The 19,570-nt window shown below is 42.3% G+C and overlaps 1 protein-coding gene across 1 annotated transcript in view; it reads right to left on the bottom strand.

Moving 5' to 3' along the window:
• Positions 1–18,824, bottom strand: part of Cfap44 (cilia and flagella associated protein 44) — a 74,636-nt gene extending 55,812 nt beyond the window's left edge. Inside the window, exons 1-8 of the mRNA XM_060370465.1 lie at positions 18,689–18,824; positions 12,157–12,242; positions 10,365–10,493; positions 9,564–9,711; positions 7,449–7,611; positions 4,969–5,071; positions 2,656–2,872; positions 1,471–1,585 (exon numbers count right to left, since the gene is read on the bottom strand). Coding sequence (XP_060226448.1) covers positions 1,471–1,585; positions 2,656–2,872; positions 4,969–5,071; positions 7,449–7,611; positions 9,564–9,711; positions 10,365–10,493; positions 12,157–12,235 — 954 coding nt within the window. The 5' untranslated portion in view covers positions 12,236–12,242; positions 18,689–18,824. The remainder of the gene's footprint in view (positions 1–1,470; positions 1,586–2,655; positions 2,873–4,968; positions 5,072–7,448; positions 7,612–9,563; positions 9,712–10,364; positions 10,494–12,156; positions 12,243–18,688) is intronic.
• Positions 18,825–19,570: the final 746 nt, after the last annotated feature.

Below are 19,570 nucleotides of genomic sequence, written 5' to 3'. Positions count from 1 at the left end.
TGATAAGTAACATTTATGGTGCGTGGACTCTGTGTCAAACAGTGCCTGACTACTAAACTTACATGGGTCCTTCATGACCAAAGCCACACATATGAGGTACACTTGTCACAACACCAGATGTGGTTGTGCATGTGGGTGCTTTGTTTTCCCCAGCCACAGCTTTGTTCTCACTTTCATGGAGGCAAAACTGAACCAGTGATAACTCTGACCACTATCTCCCTGATTTACACACACACACACACACACACACACACACACACACACACACACTTCTCACTCAAAATTTCCTCTTTCCCAATACGTCTTCATCCAATCCACACTCTTCATTCTTAACCCTAAACATTTCCTTCTGTGGTTTTACCATTTAAAATTGTTACTTTCCCCCTACATAGACACAAACTCTACTGGACTTTCAGAGACATAGTTCACGCCACCCAAAAGAGTTATCCTGAAAGGTTATAATGATGTTTACCTTAATGCGGTCTTCAGAATTGGAAGACTCATTTAAGGGTGTTGTATAGATTTTGAAATACAACCAGTACCTAAGGCTTTTTGTTGGGGGAGGGAGGGAAGTAACACATGAATATGTAGGTGCCTACACACATGCAAGTACATGTGGAGGTCAGAGGTCACATCCATATTATTACTGCTATTTTGCCAGAGTCCTCCACTGAATCTGAAGCTTTCTAATTCTGCTAGACTGGCTGGCCTGGGAATTTGTATTTCCTATTACATACCATGCTTTTTATTCAAATTATCCCATCATTTAAATGACCAGATAATTTGACTTCTTAAAAAATATTTGCATGCTGGCATTTCCTTATGACAGAAGCAATTACAAGTAACACAGGGTAATTTATTCTAATAGGCGATCCAGTAAGATGTTAAAGGAAAATGGATCCTGGTTAGCATTTTAGGCAAAAAGCCCTTAAAATCTGTTAGAACAAGAGAAAAGTGAACTAATAATGTCAGAAAATCAACTGACAAGTTATTCCAAAGTGTCACAGATATGACTATAAAGTGACCTCATCTTCCTGAATGACAACCTGACACCAAAATAAAAGACACAAGCTTGATTAAAACCTTGACCCTTTAAGTCCCTTGGAACATCATGACAAAAAAAAAAAAAAAAAAAAAAAGGAAAGATAATATAAACTGTTATAATGCCATGACATCATTAAAAGTAACAAGCATGTCACTATGTTAATACAGAAAAACGTTTACACGCTTCAGGTGCCTATAATATTTAGCAAACCCAGGAACTGGTGTGTACCTATGGATTATGAAAATTTTAGAGAAATGTTTTCATTTCAATTGATAGTCTGAAAGAAGCAAAATGAGTTCACCACATGTATAATTACAGTAGCTGTTAGCATTGACAGCCCTAGAACATGTGCTTGACTTCGGGTTAAGCATGCTTCCATTCCTGCACAGCCTAACATTATTGCTGAATTTCTACAGCGTGCTCGCCTTCCCATCCGGAAGCTCTGTGTAGCCCTCTATGTCAGTAGTGGCTGTTTTGCCAAATCGTCCCAGCGAGCCTTGCAGCTTGAGACCAGTGAATGTATAGGCCATTGTCCAGAACCTGCAAACAAGAGAGGAAGGGACCATAGGCATCTCGGTTCGTGTGGTTTCTTTCCATTTCCACCTCACCCAGCATGAGTAACATCATTGATTCATCCGACTGACATGTAGTGTCTCCTCCCTGTCAGGCAACACAGAACCAACACTGGAGGGAAAAGTCCTCTGCCTTTGTGATAACTGAATTTTGAGTTGTGCCGTTTGCCGTAGCAGTTACCAGCCATGAGTGAAAATTTCCATCCGGATTGAAAGTATGTTAGATAAAAGTAAGACAGAGACGGTCTACATCATTCCATCCTGAAAGCAGAACGAGGTGGAGGTGGGATTTGGAGCCACAGGTTTGAGATTGGTAATAGACCATGCTTGTCGTCGGGAACTACCGTGAGGATTCCTGTTCCGCCAGTGTGCCTCTACAAGTGAGACAGTTCACAGCTGTCTGGAGGCTCAGCACGGCTTTGTAAAAGCCTGCAGTGTAAGTGCCTGAGGCTCCGTGAGAAGAGTTTTAGGCAGAGACAATGAAAAGGCTGCAATCTTAATTTAAAATCGCTTCTTTGATGGACGCTGCTTTTGGAGATCAACCCCCCCCCCCCCAAATCAAAATGTAAAAGGTACACTAAAAGAAAAGGGGAGGGAGGGAAGGAGGAAGGAAACTGTCACTGCTGGTTCATTTTAAAAAGAACGCATTTGGAACTGGAGAGATGGCTCAGCAGTTAGAAGCACTCTCTGAGGACCTGGGTTTGGTTCCCTGCATGTATGACATGCACACACACACACACACAGCAGCGCACTCTAACTCAGTTCCAGGGAACATAGGGTCCTCTCCTGGCCTCCACAGGCACTATATGGGTGTGGTACACACACACACACACACACACACACACACACGTTAAAAAAAAAACACCTTCATAAGCATAACACTTTTTAAAAGTATTTTTTTAAACTATTTGAAATCTTCCTAATTTTAAAAAAACAACCCTAAAGTTGACAATTGCAAAACTTATCCTCACACCTGCGAGCCATTTAGAAACTGCCCTTACAACATCTACTGGATTCTTTGATGGGAACCAGACATACTTGATGTGGCCTGAGCCTGCTGTGGTTAGCTGTTCCTCATCTTCGGGATTGAAAGTGACCTTGAAAACATCCTGTGAAAATGCCTTTGTCCTCAAGATGGGCAGCTCATCCCTCCAGTTCCAGATGGTTATCTTGTAATCAGGATGACAACCAACAGAGGCCAACAAGGTGCCGGCACTGTTAAAGTTCACATAAGCGTAGGCATTCTCCGTTCCATCTGCAAGGGTGAATGGGAGTCTGATAAATATGAGAGAAAGCTGAGCCCAGAGGGGACATGCCTTTCACCCCAGCACTGGAAGCTGTGACTGGAAAATAACAAGCTCAAGACCAGCCTATACTGCAAGTCTGTCCAGTAACATGAAGAGAGAGAAGAGGAGGAGGAAGAGGAGAAGAGGAAAATGAGGAGGAGGAGGAGGAGGAGGAAGAGGAGTAGTACCCTAGTGTTCTGAGTTAATGTAAAAATGTCAAGAACCTAAGAGTGATGCAGAGATGGTCCAACAGGTGAACTGTCCAGTGTGTAAGCAAGGGTGCCTGAGTTCTGACCACAGAACCCAGGTTCAGATGCTATTCTAATTCTATAGGGTGGAGGAGGGGCATAGACAGGTGTATCACAAGCTCTTCCAGGCCAGCCAGCCTAGGGGAAATAGCAAGTTCCAGGAGCACTGGGAGGGTCTGTGTCAAGATAAGGCGGAGAGCAGTAGAGGAAAATGTTTGACATCAAGTCCTGGCCTCCACCAATATATGTACAGGCAAGCGCACCCCTCACTCATACTGCATGTGCAGTATGAGTGAGATTCACATCAGTGCAGATTCACATCAGTCTTCTAACGGTATAATTCTCAAAACGATTTCTTCACTCTTGGCTTTAGAATGGATTATAAGGTTGTAAAAGGAAGGTGAAGAAGTTGTGATCGTATTTTCTCCAAGGAAAACACGACGTACATGTTTCATCCTGTGGAAGAAGGTGAGCCAAGCCCAGGAAGCAGACAGAACTCAATCTGCAATTTTAAATTTGTCATTGAAAAACTCCTAGAGTTAAAAACTGACAGCTGAACAATTAAGCTTAAATTGTTTAGAAGTTAAGAAATGCTTTCATATAGGTAATACCAATAAGGATAAACATTAATTTAGGTATAGAACTCTAAACTTGTCAAGATAGATAGGATAATCAGATACTTTCTCCTAAGTTGCTAAATACACATGGACTGGACATTGCACACGTAGATTTTACCTAACAGTTTTCATTATTTCATAATTATTATTGAATTGAAAGAAAAGGAGCCTTTTATTGGACTTAAAGGGGAAAATGTTGGTATAATGTTCTTTTGGAATGTATACACATTCAAATGCTGATTTCTCTCCCCCACTATCTGGTTTCAATCTGAACACTGCATTGTGATACTTGTTCTAAACATCACCTGTCTCCAGCTTGTGTAAACATGCCATCATTTGTTCTCTAAGTTGTCAATTAAAACAACCAGCCACAGTTTTGAGCAATGGAGAGGATAGGGTGGGACATCCTGGTTCAGAGTGGGAGGAGAGGAAGGAAGCAGGGGGAGAGAAAGGAGTAGGAGGGAGAGGAGAGGAGCCAGAGGAGAGGAAGGAGGAGAAGGAGGAGGTGGTGGAGGAGAAGAGAGCTGCAGGAGAGGTCTTAGAATGACATGGAGGAATGAAACAGACCTAAGATATCACTAAAAGCAAGTATAATCGGTGAATCTGAATGGTAGGAACTATGAGGGCTTGGAGGTTTAGGATGGAGTAACTATTGCCCAGCATTGTGTTCTAGGTTAACTAAATTAAAAACAAAACAAAACCTGACGGCTGAAAGCAATTGCACAGAAAACAAAACTATGAGCTAATAATGGTGACCCCTAACAGTACGTGTCTCTGGTCGTTAGTCTGTGACGTCCAGTCCTATCGTACTAACCAGCAGTGTGGCCGTTGGTGTGACAGCATCCCCAACATGACTAGTATTTCTGGTCATTCGACCTTACGGGTTGCATCCTTGAGGAGGCAGGCAGGCTTTATCCAGTCGGTCGAAAGGTCTCGAAAGTAAAACTGAAGATTCCCTGAAGAAGAAGTGCTGCCTAGAGCCTGCCCATGAGCTCTTCTCCAGCAATCTCCAGCCTGTGGGCCGGATCCACGGTTCTCAGACTCACTGGCCTCCACAACCCCAAGCCGATTTCATTCAATACATTTCCTCTCTACCCCTTACTTTCGTTTCTCTCCTGAGCCTTGGTTAAATTCTGTGATCTCATTTACCTTCCAGACGCTGTTAGCCTTGACTGTGGACTAAGACCCTACCAGACTTACCACGCAAGATTCTGTACGGCTTCAGAGAAGGGTAGGCATAGATTATGATCTTTGGAAAACTTCCCTTTTCGGCGACTGCGAAGTACGTTTTTTCAGGATGAACCTAGAAAAACAGCATCTCGCTAAAATATGAACAGTGAGGAAATTTTCACGTAGATAGTTCTTTTCTGTGAAGTACTTAGTGGCTGTTGCCAAGTAATTGGCTAATTACATCGCTCATCTGATAAACTCTTGACAGTGGGTATGATTTAAACCGAAAACTAAAGGAAATTTTTAAAAAATTTAAGGCCTTCCTTTATTTATTTATTTATTTCCTTGATTAAGAAACCCATTCTTAATGCTACAAGTGTTAAATTCACAGTGAGAATGATGGCTTCAGTCTTTAGTGTGTGTCAGAAGGGCTTGACAGGTTCATCCAAACACAGATCTCAAGTCCGCTGTCCAGTGTTTCTCAATCCACATTTGCATTTTGTAACAAGTGCTGTGCTTCTTTTGGCCTGGATGGTTATGTGAGAACAGCCAAGTGGGACAAGATGTAAGTCACTCTGAGTAATATGGGGAAACAGGAACAGGATGCGTGTTTCAGGCCGTTTTCCACCTCAAAGACTGGGTTACTTGTGATGGACAGAATTTAGTTGCCTTGCTGTTCTAAAGTACTGGAAATCCAGAACTGAGGGACAACATCTAGCAAGCGTTTTTGTGTGCCCCATCATACAATAGACGCTAGAAGGCCAAGAGGTGGTGAGAGCAAGGGGTGTGTGTGTGTGTGTGTGAGAGAGAGAGAGAGAGAGAGAGAGAGAGAGAGAGAGGCTGGCTCTGCTTTCATAAAATCTCATCATTAGCTTGATGCATCCACTTGTGCCCTGATCACACTTTCATTAGGCTCCACCTCTCAACACTAGTGCATTGGGATTAATCTTACAGTGTATAAACTTGGGGGAATGAACATGTTCAAACCTCAGCAGTGTAGAATTTGTGTTCCTACAGGGCATTCAAATAAAAAATAAAATAAAGTAAAATATAACTTAAACAACAAACTTACCAGGCATGAATGCAAATGTACCAGATGTGAGAAAGATATTTCCAAGTCAGATGCAGAAGAAAATATAAGAACGTATTCCCTAAATTAAAGTATCTTTGTCAATGTTTCTATTGATAGCCATGGAAATTGGATAGACTTGTGTATTCCTAGACAATATTGTTACTTTTGCTAATTGTTAAGTCAAATAGGAAGGAAGTGTAAGGAGCCCACAAAATAAAGGTAAAAATAAAAGGTTGGGCGTTGGTGGCACACACCTTTAATCCCAGCACTCGGGAGGCAGAGGCAGGTGGACTTCTGTGAGTTCCAGGCCAGCCAGAGCTATACAGAGAAACTTTGTTTCAAAAAAAAAAAAAAAAAAAAAAAAAAAAAAAGATAACCTCACAGCCAAGTTAATACTATGGCCTAAGATCATTTAAGACTTACAGTCTTCTGTGCAGGTGGCCCATTTGTTTAGCCTGCCCTTAAAGGAGAACAACGCAACAACTAACCTTACTTGCCTTGGATTTCCTACATAATTTTATAATTCACACTGATGCACAGCTGTAATCTTAATTTATATACAGAGTAGTGTGTGGGAAGGGAGACATGTGTGTTAGGGCAATAATTTACTGAAAACAGCAAGTCAAAAGTGACTGTGTGAGATAGATATCCACCACAAATGTTGAAAGCAGCATGGATATACAGATACAGTCTCTGCACAGCCATGTTTGCAGTACATCTGGATTCGCTGTGGGTTGATATAGTTCCATCCCTTGCAAAACTCTGTTATTGATTGCTGTAGAGTATCCCTCATTCCTTCCTTGGGTGATACTTTCTATTCTGTTCAGGAAAAAGAGAGCAAAGCTGTTTGCTAGGGGCAGACAAGGCAGACATCAGGCAGGCACACAAAGATTCAGGCTCACCACAGAGGGTTACAAATAGACCAGTAACAAGAAACTACAACAAAAATGAAGACATAGGAAGAGAAGTGAAGAATTCAAATTTGGACTCACTCTTGGTTAAACTACTCCAAGAGGAAGCTTCTGAATCATTTTCTTAATTCAACACCATGATTATTTACATGCAACTATTGAAACTGTCATGTGAGTATACATGACATATGTGTGTGTGTATATATATGCTTTCTATTTCAAGAAGTAAGCCAGAAGGATGCCAAGCTTAAACCTAGTCTGGGTATATTCAGACTTCAAGGCCAGGCTGAGCTATACACTGACTTCAAGGCCAGCTTGGGCTACACATCAAAACTCTGTCATAAAAAGAAACAAGGGACATTTTTAAAGAAAGAGAAAGAAGAAACGGGCTTAGGATAAAGATGGCTGTGCACCTCATGTGACCCTACAATACCCTTGAATGTCACTGGTGCCTAACCGCCATTGTGGCATCCACAGAAAAACTGAAATAGGGATTTCCCCCCCTAGGTCACTGAAAGTTAGTATACCCCGATGGCACCAATTCCTTGGCCACTGCTACTCTGCAGGTACATTTGCTCCTTGGTTTTAAAATCCAGCAGGACCAGTTGGTTTCCAGCGATGTACAACACGGTACTGCTGTCCAGAAGCAGCAAGTTGGCTCGCTTTTTGCAGTCATAGCCAAAGGAATGTCTGAGGTAAGGCTGCTAAGGAAAAGAAGTGAAACAAAGTGGCCATCTGAGGATAAGGTGAGTGATTAAAACAGCTGAGCCTAGTTATAAAATCGATACTCCAGTTAATCAAAGCTCTGAAATCAACGTAACTGAACCTTCCCCTGGAACTTGGGATTTTTCTATGGATTACGTAGACAATTTTATTTTTTAAAGTAAGTGAAGACCCTCATCTAGCCATTTAGTTTCAACTTTAAATTTTTGGGAGAAATCATGAGATTTGGGGATAAGCAGACAGCCTTTCTAGATGGGTGTCATTTTCTTCTGTATCACGAAAACGGAACCACACCATTAATGTGGAACGAAGTCCATGTCTTCACCTTCGTATATGCCAGCCAAGTTCATTGAATTCATAGTAAAAATAGTTTTTATTATTATTTATGTGTGGGGTGTGTGTGTGTGAGATTCTCTTTTTCTGCCTTGGGATCAGGGATTGAATTGAAGTCAGGTCCTCAGACTTGTGTGGCAATTGTCTTTACTCGTTGATCCACCCCCTAAAAATATTTCATAGGCTTCTTAATGTTGAAAGGCATTTAAAATACTGGCAGGGTGGGGAAGCTAGATGGTTCACTCGGTAGAGGCACCTGCTGCCAGCACTGATGACCTGAGTTTTATCCCTAGAACTAAGATAGTGGAAGGAAAAGGCAGACTCCTGTAAGCTGTCCTCTGACATTCATGCACATGCCTTGACATACATGAACACACACACACACACACACACACACACACACACCATGATTTTAGAAGTACCTCTTATTTGTAAGAAAATTCATTGTGTCCAAAAGACAAAAAAGGAAATCTAAAAAGAGGTCATTCCGATTAGAAGGTAATTTGGGGCAAATTAGCTCAGTCACTCCTAGGATTTAGCCAGAGGTTAAGGCTGTGTTCAGAAAGCATGCACCACTATACACTCCATGCATCTCCAAACTATACACTATGCATCTCCAAACTATGCACCTTTCCAAAAAGGCCAGTAAAAGTGTGGTGCCAGCCACTATTCATGTACAGGCAAGCTGAGGGCACTATGGAAACTGTCCTCTAATTACCCTCTCACAGACCTAACAAAATGACGTTGAACACAAATGCTCTTGTCAATCAGGACCAAAAGTCTGTCTTCACAAACCAATCAAAACTTGCTATATTGTGGCCTCTATGCTCAGAGTTATCTCAGATAACTCTCCTGATGCATGATGGGAAAGTATCAGCACTTCGAGACAAGAAAGCAATGATGTCACTCGGCAGGCATTGGCAAAGGAAGGCCAGCTTGGGGCAGAAAGAAAATGTCAGTAAGAAGCCTCGCAGACTTCTCCAAACCATGTCTTGTGAACTGCATCCTATACAAAGAGCATCCTCGAAGCATCGTTTCTTGCTATGATGGAATCAAACAAATTAGTTTAAGTGAGGATCCCCCACTCCCACCCCCCACCCCCCACCACATTTCTTACAATTTCCTAAGACAACAGTTGATAAACTTATTCTTTGTAAAGCAGGAAGGAAATATGTCAGGTCAGCAGTTCTCAATCAGTGAGTCATGACCCCGTTGGGGGTCACGTATCAGATAGCCTGCATATCAGACATTTACGTTACAATTTATAACAATAGCAAAATCTCAGTTGGCATATAGCGATGAAATAATTTTAGGGTTGAGATCACCAGCATAGGGAAAGCTACATTAAACCGTCACAGCATTGGGAAGAGTGAGAACTGCTATACCTCAGGCGTCCTAGATCAAATGGTCTCAATCACAGCTGCTTAAGCGGCCACAGACAGAATGTAATGGAGTGTGTCTGTGCTGCTGTAAAGCTTCATTTACACAAACAAGCTGGAGGCCAAGTTAGCTCCAGGGGCGTGGTTTGTCAACTCCTGACCCTCCTGACCCAGGAAATGCAACCTTCCCACATTAGGAATGGATACTCAAGGACGAGAAAATCCAGTGGGAGCTTTGATTCCGGAGACACAGTTGGTGGGGCAACAAGTTCTGAGTAGTTGTAGAAGAAGCTTTCTGACATCTTTAAATGCTCCTCTGAGTCTTCCTTAACCGCAGGAAGGGGTTCCAGGGTTCCTAAAATATGAAAACCATTGATCTAAGAAAAGTATCAGTTGAGCCACAGGATCGTATTTCACAAAGTGGGGCGGGGGAGGTGCGAGGGTGCTAGTCTAGCAGTAGGAGCAACCACTGGCGTGCACAAGTGCTGGACTCTGAACTTAGGAGGGAGAGTGCACGCTGTGTGGGGAGGGTGCTGACCTCTGGCTATGCTTTCAACAGGGAGATGCGGAGAACTCTTACCTCATCGGGGCACAGAGCTCCCTCCATCCCTTTATCACCGGAGAAAGTACAAGACTGTTCGATGCAGTCTTCAGAAATCAAATGTAGAACCTCTCAAAACAACTAAATCACCCCCATCGTGGCATGTGCTATTCTTTTCTTTCTTTCCTTATTTATTTATTTATTTATTTATTTATTTATTTGGTTTTTTGAGACAGGGTTTCTCTGTAGAGCCTTGGCTGTCCTGGACTTGCTTTGTATACCAGGCTGGCCTCCAACTCACAGTGATCTACCTAGCTCTGCCTCCCTGAGTGCTGGGATTACAGGCATGCACCACAGCGGCTGGCTAGATTTCCCATTTCTTAGGAATATGGAGAGTTGTTTTATCTGTCGGAACAACTTGCCTTTAAAACAGTGACAGCTCCTGAGAAAAAGCTCATCACACTAACCTCCAGTGCTCTGAAAATAATCCGGAGTTGAACGAAAGCTTTCTTCCATATCCTCCTCATCGAACTCATCAGAGAGATACGATTCTTCCTCTTCAGTATATAAGTCATCTGTGTTATCATCTTGGGCTTCTTTAGTAGATATTAAAGACAATTTGTTTCAGCAACTTCACAAATGTTCTTATTTCCAGAGTAACTAAAACCTCTTGTTTATGCCTCAGATGTAATGACTTTTTATATTCAAAACTTCCTAGAATTATTTTATTTGATCAGCCTTATAATTTCACAAAAACAAAAAGGCCTTTTCTGTAATTTCATCCTCATTTTCACTTCATTTCCAATCTTTTTCTTTTTATGAAAAATTAACAAGAAAGGATAAGTGACAAGCCAGCATGACCATTAGTGTACTGCTATCATAACTCCAGCTAACATTTATACAGGGTCTATTATGTTGGGAAGCCCTAATGCTATTTAAGAGTGATCTTCTCTGAATATGATAATCTCTCTCTGAAGTTGAAATCAAAAGAACAAGTTAAAATATTGGCTTCAGAATAAGCTAATGCAGAATGAGAATCGAGAACACAAATGACTTCAGTTCAAGTCCAAACATGAAAGCGCTTATAATACACACTGTCAATTACATGAAAGGCTGCACTGGGGGACTTTAAGAAGAACAAGGAAGAAACAGCAAGCACACCCAAAAGTAGATCTGAGATGAAGCTGAAAGACTAGAGAAAAAGCCCAAGATTAGTAAAAATGAGAACAAAAGGCTGAGCCAAGTCAATTAGCTGGACCACAGACAGATGGAGAGAAGGTCCCTCAACAGGCCAAAGGCTCAGCTCCGCTCAGGGAGATTCTGGAGAGCTAATCTTCAAGCATACCTGAGCTCTTTCTTACGACAGGGGCAACCAAAGGCTACTTCCTCATTTTTCTCACTTGTAGCCTGTGAAATCCTTCTCCATATTTCATCCAATTTAACTCCCAAATAACTCATTTAAATGGACTGGAAGAAGCTGAAGAGATAGCTTGGCAATTGAGTGTCCCGGCTGCTCTTTCCGGAGGACCTGGGTTTGGTTGCCAGCACTCATATAGTGGCTAACAGCCTTCTGTAAGGGACTCAATGCCTCCACAGGTGCTGAACATGTGTGGTGCGGGCGTACATGCAGGCAAACACTCACACACAAACAATTATGTTAATTAATTTTAAAAGTGGGCTAGAAAACTGAGGCTCAAAAAAGTGTAACCTTTTCCCCATCCAGTGTCAAACATCTATCTTCAAGTGGTGGACTCAGGGCTTAAAAACAAACTCCAGCTGTCTTTCCACTATGTTGTATCTAAAAGTCCAGTACAGACACAGAACTCACAGAGGAAATCAAGAGTGGATATTCAGGCAGGTTGCTGTTAACACAGGCATTTTTGTTGTTGTTGATATTGTTTTGAGGTCTACACTAACGTAACCCAGTGGGTCACAGGTGGCAGCTAACTAAGGCTGAGAATGAGTCTGAAATGCTGCTCCTCCAGCCGCCACCTCTGGACTGGCTGGGATTACACTTACGTTGTAGACAGTACTAGGAATCCAACCCAAGACCTCTGATATGCCTGGCCAGCTCTCTATCCACTGAGCTAAATCCAGAGAGATGTGCTGGGGGCTGGAGGTAAAAAATTAACGCATAGATGCTACTTTTAAGGAACAGGAGAGTTTGTAAACAGGCAACACATTTTTGTCTATAGATCCAGATGCTACTCTTTCAAAACAATCTTTCCCAAACTTGTTAACACAAAAGTGTTAGCTTACGTGATCTAGAGGACTGTTTGCCTTCACTCTTTGATCCTGATTTTCCCCCTTCAGTGTCCGGGTCATCTGGATCCTTCATATCTTCTCTAAGTACAAAATTAGAGAGAAAGGCATAAGGCCAGAATACAGAAATTAACAGATCGTTTACCATCATTAATTCTGCAAGCACCAAAGGCCATGCACGCTGGTACTCTTGTGCCTGATTGTATCCAAGATGACGTACAGCAGGAGATTCTGACTGATATAAGACACTGCCATGAAATCAGAGAATGGAATCCCACATTTCCATTTTCCAGCCACACTTGGCATTCTGGGGCACTCTGATTTTCCAGAGTCACAATGAATCACGACACTCAAGCCCCATCTTTCCTCCAATTGCATCCCCCTCTGCCACCCTTTTTGGTCTCCTTTTCCCCTTCTTATTATCGATCCTCTTAGGGTTACCAAAATCAGCACACCTGGTATGTCTCAACTCTTATACAAGGCGGTAAACTACCAGGGTGCGAAAAGAAAATATGGATGGCCTTGAACTTCAGGGAGCTTATTGCTTAGAAATACAGGTATTCAACAAGTAGTGGAAATACAACAAATGCTACAGGAAATAAAAATGAAATAGTGAGGTGCTGTGGGCATGTGTAACAAGAAAGTTAAACTAAGTTTGAGGCTTAGGGATGCAATGTTTGAGACATAAGCATTATGACTTGACATAGGCTGGGGAAAAAAATATGTTAGGTAAAGAATACCTCAGAAGGCCTGAACTTAGCCTCCTAATAAGAGCAGGGGTTTTAGTTTACACGTTGGGGTGGGGGTGGGGGCAAAATACCTAGCAAAAGCAAGTTAAGGAATGATGGCTTGATTCTGGCTCACAGTTCAAGGGTACAGTCCATCGCGGCAGGAAGTCACAGCAGCAGGAGCTTGGAACAGCTGAAAGCAAAGGGACTTGGACCCTTTTTTATTTGATGACCCCATGGAATGGTGCCGTCCACTCTGAGAGTGGGTCTTCCCACCTCAGTTAACCTTATTAAAGACAATCCCTCACACACACGTCCAGAAATTTGTTTCCTGGAGATTCTAAATGCTGTCAAGTTGACAGTCAAGATTACCCGTCACAGGAGAGGAACACATATGAAGAGGAGGAAGGTTGCTGAGTCACATGGGAGTTTCCTGAGGGAAGTCCATACTATTCTCTCCAAGGGCTGTAGGACTGCACATTCTAATCAACCAAATATATGCAGTCCCCCTTTCTCCATACTCTTACCAGCTTTTTTGTTTTGTCTTGCTTTGTTTTCTGACAGCCTTTCTTTCTTTCATTTTTGTTTTTTTTAACTTTTCACTTTATTTGGTTGTTCATTAAAACTCTCAATCGTACGTAGCCCCCATCCTCCTCTCCTCCTGGTCTCACTGCCCCTCCCTCTTGCCCCCTCTCTCCTCCCCTAGCTCCCAGGAAAGTGCCCCATACACACTAACCCATCCCAGACCCCTCCCCCAACTAACCCACCCCAGCACTTCAAGTTGCATCAGGGCTGAACACATTCTCTTCCACAGTGGCCTGGCAAGGCAGCCCCACTAGGGGGAAGTGATTGAAAAGCATGCAACAGAGTCCATGTCAAAAACAGCTCTCCCTTCCCCTTACTAGGGGACCCACAAGAAGACCAAGTTGCCCATTGGGTATATATGTGAAGGGGGCCTAGATCCAGTCCATGTATGGTCCGTGGTTGGTGCTTCAGCGTCTGCAGGAACCCCTGGGCCCAGGTTAGTTGGCTCTGTTGGTCTTCTTGTGAAGCTCCTCTCTACTCTGGGTCCTTCTACCCTTCTCCCAACTCTTCCACAAGGCTACCTGTGCTCTGCTCATCTCATTGCCTTTCTAAACTGAGGACAAATTGGCAATAGAAAAAAAAAAATCAACATTCAAGGCATTGGAAGAAAACGCTCTCACCGTGCAGGCTCTAAGCTTGTAAAACAAGGTGGTTTGCATTCCTGAATTTATGGCTTTCTTGAAATCCAGGAACTGGGCAGCACAAGTACCTCCCAGTGACTTGTAGCCACGCTTCCTGCTCTGCTTTCCACTAACCGAAAGGTTCATGAGGTCTGCTTTGTTCCTGGTGCCTTCCTTTTCCTACATATATTTTCAATATGCTCTAACTAAGTGGTTCCCAATCTTCCTAATGCTGGGACCCTTTAATACAGTTCTTCATGTCCTGGTGACTCCAACCATAAAATTATTTTCACTGCTACTTCATAACTGTAATTTTGCTACTGTTATGAAACACAATACAAATATCTGTGTTTTCCTGAATGGTCTTAAGCAATGACTGTGAAAAAAAATCATTTCACCCCTAGAGCGCTTGAACTATCTATAAACTGAATACATATTATTTTAAAAATATATAGTCCACAGACCTAATAAGTTTACTTATAATTATTAGATAAGAAAAAAGAAAACCAATGAGGCCACTCTGTACACAAACTTGAAACACAGCAAAAGGCAGATACAAGGACAAAAGCCTAACATTGCTTTCTGCATTGTCATGAATGATGTATTTCTCACGTGGCCAAGACTACAATGAAATAAAGATTACTATCATAAATCCAATGTTGAGTGTGGAAGAAAATTCTAAAGCCCAGAGATGTCACCCAATAACCTGAACTAGCAACAGTGGCAAAAATAATAATACTAGGATCATTCTTATCTTCCCTTAGTAATACAGGGTGATGGTGGATTTGTAAGATGCATGTGAACAAGCCAGGTATGGGAGACTCCTGGGTATCCATTAACTGGAGCAAAATAGGTTTTAGAGCTTTCATATGTTTGTTTGTTTTGCTTTGCTGTCTTCTTTTGTAGAACAAACAGATTTGGAAATTACATTGTAACCCCACAAGGGTTTGAAGCCAAAGAGAATTGGTATCACACCCAAGCTCAGGCAGCAAGCAGGGTCCTTCATCTTTTTGTTCTTCTATGTGAACATGTATATGTTAACATCTATAGCTACTATTTGTGCCTATATATGTACATGAAGTATAATGTCTATAGTTCTCAATTCTGGCCGCACTTCAGAATTCTTAGAAAAACAAAACAAACAAAACAAAAAACATAGAATTAACAGAGTTTTATTTTCCAGGCAAACCTTTGTGCAGCCAGATGCAAGAACTAGTGCTAAGAACCAAGGGTTTGGGATGATACATAGGTTTCTCACATATGGTACTTGGTTTCACCAGCAACACCTTGACTCTTTAAGAACATACACACGTGAAACTCAGTATGATCAGGAGCTAGGCATGCTTCCATGCATCCTGAGTTCCAGCAATTCAAGAGGATGAGGGAGAAATATTTTTCTGAGCCCAAGAATTCAACGCCAGCCTGGGCAACACAGTGAGAACCATCTCTAAATAATAGGCTCGAAGGACAATGCAACATAGTCAGTTCTCACACCTTTTGGGTTACAGAGATAGAGCCCAGGTCATCTGGCTTGCATTGTCCATCTGGTTGCAAATTCTTTTACCTGCTGAGCCATCTCACTGGTCCGGAAAGAAGTTTTACCTCATGCAACATCCTACCCAGTAGAGGGTACACATTCAAAGCACCAGGTCCAGCAATACTAGGAAAGCAGTCTAAGGTATTGACTAGACTGGGACTATTGGCTTCTGATTCAGTCTAACTGGGTTAAAGCTGAAAAATGCTAAATATTTAATAGCTCTGTACTCACACTCTTATCTTAGAAATGTGGTACCCACTTCCCAGACCTGAGATCAGTATGGTACATCTAGTGAGTCAAAGCAGTAAAGCTCTGAGAATGGTGTGTGGCTCCAGCGGAAGGCCGTACATCTAAGAGTATACGGACAAGTGCAAATTGGACTCAGAGGGTTTAAAAACCAAATAAAAGAATATAATGATGGGCGAGTAGGGAAGCAGAGATGGATCTGGGAAGAGTTGGGAGAGGGAGGTAGAATGACCAAAACACATTGTATGAAATTCTGAAAGAGTAAAAAGAGAATGGTGTCACATAGCCATGAGGTATATACATAGGTGGGAGGTTATTAATATTAATATTGAGACCATATTTAACACTTATTTGAGACCATATTTAATATTAATATGGTCTCAAATAAGTGAAGATGGGGGCATTTTAGGATATGGCAAATCATCTTCCATTCAAATAGTTCAGCTAAGAGTGTATCATATTCTTTCAGTGTTCTGCTCTCGATCTTAGTACATTTTAAATTAATGTAATAATTTTAAACCTCTTTCTCCAGCTTGGATCCATTTGGCTTTTGTTCTTTCTTTTGAGAACACAAAGAACACAGGCTGCAGCCATTCATAATTAATACCCAACGCATTAGATATCCCCCTCAAAAGTTTAACCTTTCTGGATTAAAAAAACAAACAAACAAACTTTCCTTTCTAGACAAATGCCAGAATGGGGACCACCATCAGTTTACCTAATCACCTCACTGGCTGGAGACAGTCATCGAATTTGGCTAAAGCAGCGTGGGGTTTTATCTTTGGAGGGGACGGACAGAATTATCATATGTTGACTCATCCGAATCAGTATAGAGCAATGAGAATGACCAATCCTTTTCTGTGTGTTCTCTATTACATCTTGCTTAATAGAGGACCAACAGAGAATCTATTTGGGAATCTATTTGCAGAATGATTGTTGTTAAGTCTTCCTTTAACATATTCAAGCTTATTGATTCAGCCTACAGCCAATTCTTTTAACCACTTCATTAACTAGACTGTCCAGTTTTGAGTAAGAAAAAGGAAGTAACAGTTCTCAATTGTGCAGAGGACTGTGTGTTCTAAAAGGTTGGCTGGAAGCCAGACATAGGACTCAATAGAGTCCAGGGTCTGATCCTCACTCCCAAATCTCAAACTGTCTCCGTAGTATGCTGGTGCTGGGCCTATTAAATGGCCAGTAAATGATGTAGGAAACCAACTTAATTTTGACTTTACATTGTGAAATATAACGGTGGAAAGAATAATAGTTTGTTGTGGTTTTTTTGTTTGTTTGCTTGCTTGCTTATTGTTTTTGTTCTTATTTGATGTCACGCACAGTTCTAAAAAATTCCTCACTTGTTTTTAATACATGAGGAAGATACTATATTATCATAATTTGTGAGTGAGAAAGACCAGTTACAAATCAAATCCTTTCCTATGGCCCATCTCATGCAATCGATTTCCATTAACCTATTCCTAGATGTCCAGCTAAGAAGATTTCTGAATTCACCCTCTCCTAGTCCCATCAAGTTGTAGCTGACTCACTGCCCCTGTCACCATCGATACCCTCATAGCTTCTTTTCATTTTCTAATCCATTCTATGTTAATTCACTCCCCATGGGGGCTGGAGAGGAGATATGGCTCAGCAGTTAAAAGCACTGACTTATTTCAGGGTTCCAGCACCCACCTGGCAGCTCACAACCATCTGTATTCCAGTCCTAGGCGATCCAATGCCTTCTTATACCCTCCATGAGTTCTATGCACGTGTGGCACACAGACATTTCAAACAAAGACTTGTACACATAAAATAAAAAGACATAAAACCTTTAAAACTTTAGCTTTTTGTTACGTTTATATTTTAGTTGTGGGTGGGTGGGTTACATGTGTGGAGCTCAGGAGAAAACTTTGTGGAAGTTGGTTCTTTCCTTCCACCATGAGGGTGCCAGGAATGGGACTCAGGTTGTCAGGCTTGGTGGCACGTGCCTCAACCCACTGAGCCACCTGGAGAGTCTTCTAATCCGTTTCTGCCTTTGCCCTTTGTGTTCCCGAAAGCGCTTTCAGTGTGCAGCTCTTGGGCAAAGCACTGAGTGACTCTGTTGCCATAACACAAGAATGCAAGAACTCTTGGGTTCTTCTACAAACACTTGAGCATGGCCTAAACGTCCTTCATGCTGGGCTTCTAGGTCACTGCAGCCTCTCACACCCCTTTTCCCTCTTCCTACTCCCCCTCTAGCCCCTTTCCTCAAGGGTCTTACTAAGTACGCAAGGAAGACAACTAACTGAATGCACAGCACACTTGCTTCCTACCGCCTTTGCCTGTTAACCATCATTTGGTTGCACGCCCCAGATACTAAGCATTTGGCCTGCACTGGCCTCCGAACCCTAACAAGAACTGCAGAAGGAAAGGAAGGCGGGTTTTTTTGTTTGTTTGTTTGTTTGTTTGTTTGTTTGTTTTACAGAGAAAGTAGTGCAGAGGCCGGTCCCCTTGACAAGACTCACAGCTAAGGGTGGGCAGGGGTGGCATATTCCCAGCAGGCTCTCTTCTTCCCTCTACGGTGATCTAACTCTTGTCTGGCTACCTGACTGCCCCTTGCCTGGCATTGCCACTTCCTTGCAAGCAGGAGCTGTGCACACGTCTAAGCTGCACTGCTTGAGTCAAATGTTTGCATTGAGCTACCACAGGAGGCCCAGGAAAGGTACTCCAAGAAAAATGCCCACACTAGTTCCGACTAAGAGAACCTCAGGCGAGGTTCACTGCTCTCTGCGTCGCTACCAGATTTAAGGGGGACTCGTGGGGACAGACTGGTGCCCACTTACCAGAGGTGTTCACCACCGCAGCTGGTTTCTAGTCACTCCTGCTCAAGGACTCCGTTTACTGTGGTTGCCACAGCAACGCCATTGCGTCTGGTGCTGTGGGGGGAGGGCTATTTCGCGCATGCGCGGCATGCCTCCGGGCTTTTCCAACCCTGAGCAGAGGTGTTGCAGGCTGGACTCTGAGCTGAGGTAGAGCCTGCTGCGGACCCACCTCCCTCCGTCTAGGAAACAAGCCCAGCGTTCCAACACGTTTATGAGCCAAATGGCTGAGCACTTGGGTCCTTGCCCAACTTTCCAATCCGGCCAGAGAGTCCTAAGGCAACCATTTGCCAATTAAAAACAAAACTTTGAAAGTGGGGTTGGTCTTGGTGTCAGGAGGCAGCTACATCAACATTGAAGACAGATAAACCAAGGGCCGAGTATTTTCTAAAGCTACGTATCTGTCGGTTTTTTTAAAGACTAAATAAGGTTTTGTTGTTTGTTTGTTTGTTTGTTTTTTTAACCTGCAATGCATGTATTGGACAAAGGACTTGTATACAAAATATATAAACCGCTCCTGCCTCTAATAAAAAGGCCAATAACCCAACAAAAATTGAACAAAACGTTTTGAAGCTGCTTTTGAAAGAAGGCATATAAATACCAATGAACAGACCAAAGTGAAGCGTCACCATCACGGATGAAAACATAAATTAAGATATAACTCAGCCACAGAAAAAGTAAAAAGACTGATCAAAATATTGGGTAAGATTTGGAGTAATAAGAGAAAGTACATGTTGCTACTAAGGGTGTAAAATGGAATGTAAAAAAAAAAATCACTTAACAATTTCTTAAAATTCAAACCCACATAATCATCTAAGGCAGCAATTTCATTTCTAATTTTGTAGC

This window comes from Meriones unguiculatus, chromosome 17 (assembly GCF_030254825.1).
Source record: "Meriones unguiculatus strain TT.TT164.6M chromosome 17, Bangor_MerUng_6.1, whole genome shotgun sequence".
NCBI classification, from domain to species: Eukaryota; Metazoa; Chordata; class Mammalia; order Rodentia; family Muridae; genus Meriones; species Meriones unguiculatus.
The sequence above is the reverse complement of the archived record's forward strand: the minus strand, read 5'-3'. Positions and strand labels throughout refer to the sequence as shown.